This window comes from Pholis gunnellus, assembly GCF_910591455.1.
Source record: "Pholis gunnellus genome assembly, chromosome: 22".
NCBI classification, from domain to species: Eukaryota; Metazoa; Chordata; class Actinopteri; order Perciformes; family Pholidae; genus Pholis; species Pholis gunnellus.
In genome coordinates, this window is record NC_136549.1 from 10,535,447 (window position 1) to 10,547,838 (window position 12,392).

The 12,392-nt window shown below is 43.8% G+C and overlaps 1 protein-coding gene across 2 annotated transcripts in view; it reads right to left on the bottom strand.

The window, feature by feature from the left end:
- LOC306714107 (ELKS/Rab6-interacting/CAST family member 1-like) overlaps positions 1–12,392 on the bottom strand; it is a 102,164-nt gene that overhangs the window by 36,087 nt on the left and 53,685 nt on the right. For both annotated transcript variants that reach the window (XM_079184054.1, XM_079184053.1), the window contains one exon: positions 8,493–8,653. In XM_079184054.1, the coding sequence (XP_079040180.1) occupies positions 8,493–8,653 (161 nt within the window). The remainder of the gene's footprint in view (positions 1–8,492; positions 8,654–12,392) is intronic.

A 12,392-nucleotide genomic window follows, 5' to 3' on the forward strand; every position in this document is an offset into this window, starting at 1 on the left:
ACACTCGATATGAATGATTTAGTATGGAGGGAGAAGATGGGACGAGAGGCCATCAGAGAGAATCAGAAAAAGCAAAAGAGAGAGAAAGAGAGTGTTAGGAAAATAGGTTAAAGCTGGTGCATAGGATAAGTGTGTGTGTGTGTGTGTTTGAGAGGGAAAGAAAAGCTCCCCTCAAGGAGCTGTTGTACATCAGAGAGGCTTAAAGAAAGACAGCGAGAAGGCTTACACACACATAGTAAAAAAAAAAAAACCCAGCATTGACAGGGAAGGGAATAAAATAACTGGAGGATTTGGAAGGAAAACAAATCAAAGAGACGTGAAGGGGGAGAGAGGGAGAGGAACGGAGGGGAGGGAGGAAGTCGCGGTGAGGGGAGGCAGAGAGACAAAGGCAGCAAGCGGGAGAGAGAGGAGGGCAGGTGGGACTGCTGCATGACAGAATGAGGATCTGTTCTCGACACATTTCCTCTATTTCTCGCTCCCTTTTTTCTCTTAAAAAACACTCTCGCTCCCTTGCCTCTCTCCTTCTCTGATTCTCTCCCACACACACACATTTAAAAACACACACTGTGACTAATAAGAAAGGTGTAAAAATGCATTATCCATGGTCTGCGGGAGCTTGCTCTTTCCATGGGACCACACACACACACACACACACACTTGGAGAAGTGTGACTAAAGATGCAGCTTTGTCTCACTGAGGTTCTTTACAGTAAATCCATTTCTACGCTGCGCTACAGAGACCAAGACATCTGCTTACAATTTGTCGGCACAAACTCACTCCTGTAACACTAACCAGCCACAGAAACGGACACCTGCGACTCCCAAATGTCTGTGAAAGACGATTGTTAAAAACATTTTTGCTTTATTTGACAATACGAGAGGGACAAATATGTTTCTGGCAATCTCTAGATACTCCCTGTGTTACAGCGCTACTCCACTGCCTGTTGGTCAAAGTGCTCAGAAATGTTCTAAGTGAATAAAGACAAAGGGACTTAAAAAGCAACTTCAAACTCAGGCAAGACTGTCCAAAAGTTTGCAACGGAATCTCCATTTGTTCCATTGATGGCATATTGCAGCTTTTCATCCAAATTTCAAAAATAAATCTGCAAAAGAAAATGCAAATTACTGTGTTTTCATCTACTGTAATGTGAATATTACATTTGTTTCATGTATTAATTAGAGGAAGGTTACAGTCTTCTCATTGGTTCAAACAGATCTGATGTTTTTTGTCTGCTGCTTTTTTCCGCCTCTTCGGTGGACGTTGAAGTCACACGCTTCCGCCAAATTCCACCTCAGCCAGCTGTATTCTCTGACGAAATGATCAGAACTTTGATGAAACACAATCCATTTCTTGTACGTTTATGTGCTCAGTTTCTTTGTCCACTGCGTGTATCCTCTGACTTGAATGCCTCGCTGTGACCCAACTCTCCCATTAAGGAGGATGACGTTTTAAAATGGAAATACGTCGTGTACATTGTAGTTGTGCAGTAACTTATATCTGTGATATATACGGAGTCGTCAGGTTGTAAATCTGCGTGTTTCTCTCTCCAGCTGATGTCTCAAGAGTATGTTAAACAAGCCAATCTGTCCCCGCTCTGTGCTCCTCATCGGTGTACTACAGTTTTATTATTTCAGGGATATCAATGTAATTGTTTGGCATCCTTAACATGTAATCAGAGGCTTTGAAAAAAAGAATGCATGTTTAGTTTTCTACTTTTTGACAAGTTTTCCCCCTTCATCGCTCCCTCTCCCTCTTCCATTGCTGTTTAATGGTCTGTCTGATGGCCTGGCACTCGCAACCTGTAATCAGCTGAGGACAACAGGCGAGTTCAGGTTTTGCCGCATCCTGTTTTCCTGTATTCTCTCTTGCCACTTGTTCCTTTTTGTTCTGATGAGTTGGGTTCTCTCCCGTCTTTCGGGTCATTTTGCTCTTGTTCTTGGCTCCCTGTGCTCGTTTTCAATCCCCTTAGTTTTCCTCTGCTTATTATGTTTTCTTAATTAGTGTAATAGAGAGTCCTGCAATACATGAACAGATTACACATAAAATATGGCAATAAGAATAGAAATTACTATAGAGACGAGTCAGCGCCATAAAAAAGGAGACTCTCTCTTTCTTCTCTGCTGTATATTCAGCTGAAGATCACTGGTTTGCAAGGCTTCAGAGACTTTCAGAGAAAAAAACCCTGTTATTTGAATACAACTTCAAACTGAGGCACGTCTTTTATTGCTTCTATTTTCCCCGATTCAATCTCTCCCTCAGCCTCTCGCAAGGGAGAAGGAAGAATCAAAACAGTAAAGACGAAGACAGCCGGAGTTGGGAGAGAAGAGGGCAAGAAAGGCAAGTACAGAGAGCGCAAGAAAAATGGAGAGAAAAGACGGAGAGTGAGGCGCCCTGATTTGAGCTTGTAAGGCTCGGTGTCAAAGCGGCGTGCCCCTTCTTTTTTGTCAGACTAAGCCCTCAACATGTCTGTCATACACACTCAACGCACAACAAATACGCACACACACAAAGACTTGTTTTGGCACACTGTGGATTAATCTCATTTCTGGGGGATCAAAGTGCTTGTCTCTGGTGCGCTGCCATAAGCATGTGTACATGCATTTGTGTGGGTGGATGTATTTTGAATGCGTGTGTGCATGTGTGTGTGTGTGTGTGTGTGTGTATACATCTCCAAATGTTCCTCTGTGAGAGACAGCATCTAAGCAGTCATGCTGTCTCATCTGGTTTTGTAAGTGACTCTGTGTGTATGTGTGCGTCTCGTTTCTGAAGGCAACGTGCACTTCTTATGTTAGTGATGGGATAGCTGCCATGTGTGTGTGTGTGTGTGTCTTTTACACGTGCAGTCATACTGTTAGTGATGGCTTTCCAGCTGTGAGGAGCAGAGCTGTTGTTTCGTTGAAAGTAAGATATTTCACTGCATGCACACAAACAGAAGGACGCAAAAACACACACACACACACTCACACACACACACACACCATCGATTAGTTTCAGTATGTAGTGACAACAGTGACGACAGTGAGAGATACGGCCTGCCAGACAGTCAAAAATCAGAGGATAATTGCGTTTCCAGACAGACTTAGGCTCAGAATGGAGAGATGGGTGGAAGAGATGCAAAGAACAAAAAGTGGAAAGGAGGTAAAAGGAGGGACGGCAGGAATGAAGGGAGGGATGGCGGAAGGGGAGCAGGGAGAGGTTTGAGGGTTAGACGGAGGCTGGGTGGGAGATAAAACAAAGAACAGAGCAGCAAAGGAGAAATAAATTGAATTTATAGTGTTCACCTTGAGGTATCAGCCAAGCCACTGCAGGAGGCTGAAGACAGCGCAGCAACTTGGTGTTCCTACAGACTCTCTCTATGTGGTGCTAAAACAGGGTGTTCGTGTGTGAACAGCCTTCAAGTGTCCTCATTCTAGATGCTAAATGCTTCTTTTGGGCAAATAGAACATCCCGTTCCAGTAAATCTCAATAGATTTTTGGCATTTTCAATGAATCACAAGCCAGTACCTGATTTGTCACAGTCTGAGGCGGCCTCCCCCACACAGAGATTCCAACTAAAATATCATATTTTATTTCCCTACTGAAGCAAACAAAAGTAATGGGACTCGCTTTGTTCCCCGTTGCTGGAAGCCTTGACCATTTGCATTGCCAATACAATTGTTAAGTGCATCGCCGGGCCTTCTTGCTCCACAGCAGGGTCTTTTCATTGTGTTTTCTTTGGTAATGAATGGCCTTTTTAAGCATCATTAACGCTACAATCTCCCTATTAAACAGAAATCAGCGTCTCGCCGTTTTGTACGTCGGAGCATTCGCTGCGACGGATGAATTGTGATTTTAATGTTCACAAAAAAACGTTACATGCATCTGGTAGGACGGTAAAAACAATGACCAGTAAATGGGTGCGTAGTGTGAAGAACACTGCGTGAGTGCAGGGGGAGGAGGACATAGCGTAAGTGGTTATACATTGAATATATATCGCAGTCTGAAAGATTGATGGATGAGCGGAAGGAGCGAGCGGGACGGGAGAGGAGGTAATATAATTTCTTCGGGGTATCACGCAGATTCGTTGGCTCCACTCAGTTGTTGTTGGACAGCTGTCTTTCTCCTCTTTGCTTTCCCTCCTTTTCTCTCTGCCATAAAAACATTTCTGCTTCTTTTCTTTCATTTTATTATCCTCCTCCTCCTGCCCCCCCCCCCCCCCCCCCCCCCCAAAACAGATTTATAACTCTTGCCCTGACCTCTTTACTCTCTTTTCTTCTCCTCGTTTTGTCAGTTTTGCACTCTTCTCTTCTTGTCTTGTGCCTTCTCCTCTCTTCTCAATACCTTCTTTTTGTGTCCTCTCTACTCAGCAGCATGTTATGGTTTCAAATCCAAACAGAACCCTAATGATGCAAATAAATCACATTCTGCTGCTTTACATGATATAAATGTAAGACTATTAAAAGTGGAAGTGCCTAACTTAACAATAATTAGTTCAACTTCTGTAATATTTGAAGACATCTTCCCAATTTGTGCATAACACTTTGACACATTTATAGCCAATCTTGCCTTGAACTGCATGCGTCTCTAAGGAAGGTTACAAACTACTTGTTTTAAGCAATCATCACCGTGATAAAAACTCAAAAGAGTTTTTCTTTCTCCAACGCTAAGGTCTAAGGATTGATGGTGCTGTACAGATTGAAAAGCCATTTGAGGCAGACCTACATCCCAAAGTTTACGAAAGCTCTCTTCTCTAAAGAATACTCCCCAAAAGCCCCCCAAAAAAATCTTCAGTATGCAAGTCTTAAATTCACCTGTACCAGAGAGACATGCATGTGTGTGCTGTGAGGAGAGCAAAAGTCAGAGAGAGAGAGGGAGAGAGAGAGAGAGAGAGAGAGAGAGAGAGAGCAGTGGAGTGAGGAAGAGATGTGTCTAAAAAGTCAGTAGAGCAGAACAGCACAGAGTAAAATAGGCTTTAATTCAGCCCGATTGGGATTTCAGACCCGTTACCCCGCTGTTACACACACACACACACACACTGTCAGCACATTCCTCCAGTTGGCTGTGACGCACACACACACACACACACACACACACACACACACACACACACACCTGCATGCTCCAAACACATGACAACACACATGACCACAAGACCACATAAGGCTGGGAAGAAAAGGAGCATGTGCATATTTAACATATATCACAAAGAAAACATGTCTGTGCGTGTTTTACGAGTGTGTGTGTACATGGGAAGGTCGCTGCACATGATTTATCAGCGGGAAAGATGCATGTTGGCGCCCAGCAGGGCAGATGTGTGTATCCGTGTGTAGTACTGTTTGTGTATATTCTGTCCCTGAATTTAGTGTATATTAGTGTGTGTGTGTGTGTGTGTCCACGCAGGAGTATTTACAGGCTATCGATGCGTATTTACACGTTTGTAGTTTTATGTGTATATTAAATATAAGAATGTTGATTCTTTATTTCTGTATGAACACTACAGTGTGTTCTTGGGCACACACACACACACACACACACACACACACACACACACACACACACACACAGAAACACACAAATATACATCAGGGACTCAAGGTTAGCAGAGTGTTGGAGTAAAGAAGACATATACAACCAGCTGGTGAAAACTACAGCAGAAAGATAGATAGAGTGTACACTGTGTGTGTGTGTGTGTGTGTGCGTGTGTGTGTCTGTGTGTGCGTACAAAGCAATGAGAGAAGGAAAGGAAGGAAACGGAGAGGGCGAGAAAGCGAGACAGTATCCGAGCTGTATTTGCTACATATTTCTTCATGGGAGTGAGAGTGTGAATGTGTGTTAATATATTCCATGTCCGTCCAAAGAAACCTCTGAAACATGCCGTATCATATATCATGTCTTACAGTAACATTAAACCGTACACCGATGTAGAACTGGGCAACAAGTCAGACATCAAACCTCGAAGAGTTACGGCAGCCTGCGAGTGCAGAGACAGTTTCATGTGCAATACACTGAGATATATGACACACAGAACGCAGCCACCTTAAACATCTCGTGTTTTACATGTGAGGGGAAAGCCAGAAGCAAATGACGTATTTGCTGACCAAACCCTAATGTCTTGTGAAAAATATGAGCGGTGGCGTCATGCACATTACTCACAAGCAAGACATCTAGCAGCTACCTGAAACAACTTCTCACTGAGAGAGAGAGAGAGAGAGAGCAGACACAACAATACGCAACATATGCGCGAAGAACGTCTTACTGCAGCCTGAAAAATATCATGTATTATGCAAAGGCGGTAAGTTGTCAAAAATCTTATGAATGCAACACGTCTGTATAAGCATCTGCAGGGTGTTCTGGGTAAGAAAACTGGAGCTAATTTTGATCAGAAAACCAGCAGTACACCGACGAAAACAGCAGAAAGTAAATAGTGTGGAAGTGTCAAAAGGCAAACTTTGGCTGCTGGACAACAATAAATAAATAATATCTCCCTATAGAATATAATTTCACAGGTCAGTAAAACCTCCCCCCAAAATAAATAAAAATAACATTAATGGTACAACAAGTGCCTTGTGAAAGAGGGACTTGTGCCACTTCACGATTATACACACATATTAGTGGAAATGTGCTTCTATGTAGGAGTGCTGTGTTAAGAACTAAACAACGAAATGTCAATTAAATAATCTGCCATCACGTCGTGAACGCATACGTCATGAAAATGGATGGAACAGACGAAGTGCAGTCGTGTATCTACACAAACACCAGAGACGGTCGGCAGAGTAAATATTTGGTCTCTCTCTGGACAGTAGGTATGATCTGTGTATGGAAACACACGGTCACACCGCATTTCATAGTTGAGTAGTGACGCTAACCACAACGGATTTACACACACACACACGCGCTCACACATGGGACAGTGAAGTTAAATGGTAGCTCAGATTGAAACATTCCCACCGGAGTCTGTTAAATCTAATTATATACGTGTGTCTGTGTGTGCGTGAAGAAGGATGCATGTGTGCGCCGGTTACATAAATATTCATCTTGACGCCTGTATTTTCTTAAAAGGACCGCTGGACCAGTCAGACGTCAATAAATCAATCATAGCGTGCTTGCACACGTGCGCGCTCGCACATGCAAATTCACGTACGAAAACAAGGCCTCGCATTCTGATGCGCTGATGCTTGTAGCAATCACACGGGTCGTTACTGCGGCGATAAAACGGCCTATAACCTGCTCACCTGGCCTGTGAATGGACGTGTTGCTGGACACACACACACACACACACACACACACACACACACACACACACACACACACACACACACACACACACACTCTGTGTCTCTCTCTCTCTCTCAAAAACAAAGAAATGCAACGTTGGTAGAAAACGAGGACGGAGGGCAGGAAACCTAAATCACAGAGCATGCCCTCATTTTCCCATCATGCCACAGTAAAAGATAGTCCCACAGCGTGGCTAAACGGGCAGGACATGCTAACACGGACATTCCCCTTGGCTTCTATTTCAGCCCAAAGCGTCGTTCCACTAAATTAGACCTCGTTGTAAGGTCTCAGTGAGGATGTAAAACAGCAGAAAATACAGGGACCCTTCGGACTGCTGGACTCCTCCAACTGCAAACCCACCTATTAAAATTACATTAAAATTGACACTGAGTTACAGCGTCCGCATGAGTGTGTGCGTGCGTCTGTGTATGTAATCAATCACGTGAAGGGCTCGACAGCGGTACACGGTTATTGCATTAACACACGACTTACTTCTATGGCTTTAAAGTGGTGAGCGAAAGAGGGAGGAGATAAAAGTAGAAAGAAGAGGGAGAGAGAGAGAGAGAGAGAGGTAGAGACAGGAAGAGGAAAGGGGGAGCTGATGAGGTGTCGGTTGAAGATCATGTCAATGTGACCAGTTACCACCTTCCTGGAACACTGAGGCACCATGGGAAAGTACTGGAGATATCGTAAGAGTTGCTAATTTCGGGGGAAGTGTTGAAGGTCAGACTTCGTTCTGTATATGTTGATTGATATGCCAGCTGGTTAGTACAGTAAGTGAGGACGAAACAATACAGGGAAGTAGAAACATCGTAAAAGTTGTTGTTTCATATTTAACTTGGCTCTATAGATATAGATAGCAATGTCAGTCAGTTGGCCCAGACTGAACCTATTGGATGGATTGCCATGAAACTGAGTGGAGATATTCATCGTGCCCGGAGGATGACTCATACTGACTTGATCCCCTAACTTTCCCGACATTTTTTTTTATTATTTCACGAAATATCTCAACAAACATGGGATGGATTGCCATTCAATGTCGCACACATGCACGTGCAGAGCCGTTTATTTTCATATCACCCGCGTGTTTTTAAATCAAACACACCTCTGGGAAAAAAAAGCGGTGTGTTTGTGTCTTCGGAAACATGACAAATGACATAGGTGCCGTGGCACCCGTCAGCTGTTAAACATGTTAACATACACAGAAGTAATGAAATGTGTGTGTGTGTGTGTCTTACTTCATCTCCAGGACCTCCTCCAGGTGCTTCCGTCTCTCGGCCCGCAGGGCGGTCAGGTGACCTTCCTTCTCGGACAGCGAGAGCTGAGTTGATGACAGCTTGGCCTTCATCACGTCCAGTTCCTGTTTCACCCGCTCCATGGCAACCAGCAGATCCTCCACCTGACGCACACACACACACACACACATAAATACATTGTAAGGAATTTTAAACATGTCTTCTACTTACCGGTAATGTTTATGTGGTGTTTCTTCCTCTCTCCGTCTGTCTGTCTGTGCGTGTGCATCAGACAGCTACTGTGCTTTTGAGACGTTTTAATAATTTCTCTGTTATTACACGAGATGCTCGATTGCAGAACATCAAACGTGTCATTTTTCTTCTTTGTGTGTCTTTTCTCTCCGTATGTTGTTTCTCCTTCTCTTCTCGTATGGACTTGATCTATGACTCTCTCTCTCTGGGTGTATATCAGATTGTCAGTTTAATGTCTGTGAGGTCGAGGTGACGAGGTCACTGTATGTCTCACAGCGTGGAGACGACCTGGCCTGCCACCAGTAGAGCGCGCGCACACACACACACACACACACACTTTCTCCTCTTTCTTCTCTCTCCATGGGCCTTTGAAGGGGCTACAGTAGGGTGGAGCTTATGGTCTTTCTCTGTTGCTCAACTCATAATGTTATACATTTCCAATTGTTTTTTTCAGTCCTTTCAGAATAAGAGCATAGGGCTGACGAGAGATGGAAAATGAGAATGAGAAAGAAATAGAGACAAATATTGTGTAATTTTTTTTACTACTGGGTACAGAGTTGATGAATGAATGAATGAATGAATGAATGAATGAATGAATGAATAAATGAGCAATGAAGAAACCTTTTGTGCACTTTCCACAATAGCTGTACCAGTTTACTGGCCAACACGTAAAAAGTAACAGCGGCAGTAAATGATGATTTGTGTCCCATGCTGCCGTTCATTAAAATGAAAATGTGAAAAATGTGTGGAATGAAAAAAAAAAACGTTGAATAGTAACGACATGAATGAATGGTGAAAAATGTACAGTGAAGCAGTGAGTGAGGATTGTTTTGTTACCTTTGACCACCTAAAGCCGGCTGTGGTGAACTCATGCATTGGAATGTGAGAGAGCTGCATACAAAAAGAGCAAAGAGAGAGAGAGAGAGAGAGAGAAGAGACAGGGAAGGGAAAGGGGATGGTGACAGTGAGGGAGGAGAAAAACGGGATACAAAATGGGGGAAAGAGAGAGTATGAGACAGAAATATAAGAGACGGGAGGAAAGAGAATGAGTGCAGAAAAGAAGAAAGAGCAAAGGCAGAATGAAGGAGGGACAAAGAGTATGAAAGTAGGAGAGACACGTAATCGAGGACAACATAACGAGGCAAATAGGGCATAAACAAAGGTGATGAGGATATATGATTAAAACAAACACGCAGGGAGGAAAAGCAGAGAAGAGAAGAGGACAAAGAGAAAAGTTGTAAAAGTGCTCAAGTGACGAGACGAGATAGAGAAAGCAGAGTCGAACAAATGCTAAGCACATGAAAGAGAGAGATAAGCAGATAAAGAAAGTGCAGACAGAGAGCAAAAATGCTGAACAGTCAGAAACACGGGCAGCGTTAAAAATGCAATTCAGACAAGACATGAGGAGAGGAGAGGAGAGGAGGGAACAGATGACTAAAATAAGGACAGGGAAAGGAACGAAGGAAATCAGGACAAAGGAGGACAAAGGAGGGGAGAACAGCCTTTGGCCGACATCAGAGAAGTAGAGATGGAAGGGATGGAGGGATACAGGGAGAGGTGAGGAGTGACAAGGCCCGGCTGGAAAAGAAGGAGCTGGAGGGGAGGAGGACAGCAACCCCTTCAGTCTTCTGAATGTGTTTGTGCGTGATTGTGATTTCAACGTTAATTTAAGAGGAAGAAAGGAAGACGGAGGTGCATCGAGTTCAAAGAATCACAATTGTCTGGCTAATGAAATATGGAAAGCTGGAGAAGAGGACGTCTATCTTTACTTTGGTCTCTGAAGAGACAGATGGAGTGTGTCATACTGTTGACTCATTTCTCTGTCGCACACACACACGCGAGCACACACACCTTTCTACACCGATCACACACACACGGTAGTGACTCACGTCTAGCAGAAAAGGTTTAGTATATTTTCATGTGGTCGTGGTCAACCGATTCTGCCGGGCAAACCCTATCCATCGGACAGTCCCTCTCACACACACACACACACACACACAGATTGTCAATACACGGCTGCATATTAAAGGTGTGTGTGTGTGTGTGTGTGTGTGTGTGCCAACGCTATAATAAGCAATGTGTGCCTTTGATCGGGCCGTCCTCATTAAGGGAGGAAATTGTCCCTCCCCCTGTCATCGTTTTATAAATGATTATGTGAAAGAGTAATTGCAGTGACGCAGTCTTAAAACGGGAACAGAAAAATATTTATTTCCAATTTACTCGTGTATATAGAGACACGTTTCCAGTTAGAAAACCAATGTCGCGTCCATCTGGCTCCGGCTGAATGCTATGCTGTGCTGCGCTGTTTAAATAGCAGTTAGCACTTCTTTCCGCCATGTTTGTGTGTGTGTGTGTGTGTGTGTGTGTGTGTGTTTTAAGAGGAATATGCGTATGTATGTGGAACGCCGTCTCGTGTATTACTATCCTGTCTGTTGGTACCACGTGCACACTTGTGCGTTTGCGCTGAAAGGCTGAGTTACTGTTGTTGATGTTGGGTGAGGACTGCACCGAGTGTTTGGCTGCCATCTGCACTCGTCCACCACACGCTGACGTTTCTGCTCCTTCCTCCTCCACTGAAGCATTTGAACGCGAGGACACTCTGCAGCACCCTGCCCTGGCCTAAATGGTCTCTGCTCTGTCTAATTAAAGCTGCCACTTTATCGTTTTGAAGTATTTCAATATAACGCTGGCAAAATTCAATTTGAAACCGTGGCACCATTACTGTAAGCAAATGAAGAAACAGTCAACTTTAGGAGATGTGATTTTTCCATCTTTCTTTTTCTGGTTCCGATCGTTGCTATTGTGAAATAGGCCTTCGGCCTGTTTGATCTTCTCTGCAACTGTGTCTTTGTTTTGTGGAATTGTAATTTACCCATAATTCACTACTGGATCAGACTAAAAGTCCCTTTGGCGCTTTTTTGTTTCCCTTCCCACTGGGTCTGAAGAACCATAAGTATTAGGCAAATTAGTCTGATAATGGATTAAAAAAAAGATGGCAGCAGCATTTTTGATGCAATTTTTTACACAAGAGGAAACAACAACACAGACTCATCATGTCGTTCTTTTGTAGTTACTGGGGATCTAATGAAATTATGCAAAGGAGACCTGCAGAGGTGGAAAAGGAGACTGCTCGTCTCCAATCCAATCTGCTGACGGTTTCACGGTTGTCTATTTCTGCCTTAATACGCTCCGTAACAATAGTGCAACAAATAGCCCAGTCAAGAGTAATCTTGAAGCCGAACCACATAACTTTGACACCAGTGGCAACCAGTGCTTGTTGACTGTGTGAACTAAGCTGCAGACAGGTTGTAGCAGCCTACGGCCGGAACTAAATTTAGACCCTTGCTCCTCCAGTCTGAATGCAGGTTACGTTCCTGAGTTCCTGAAATGGGTCCTGGGCCCCAAAGAAAGGTCACCGTGCAGTAAACTGGTCTATATGAGACTGATCGATCCTCCCGAGAAATTTCAGCAAATGCCGCAAAAAGACATGTTTATGTAAAAGTAACAAAGCTCTCTAGTGGCTTTGTTCATCCGTAGCAGAGGAGGAAGTCAGGGTGAAGTTATGGCGGAGCTACAAAGTCAGCAAAGTGACCGGTTGGATGAGTGTGTCAACAAAACTCCACAGCAAACTAAACTAACTAACTAAACACG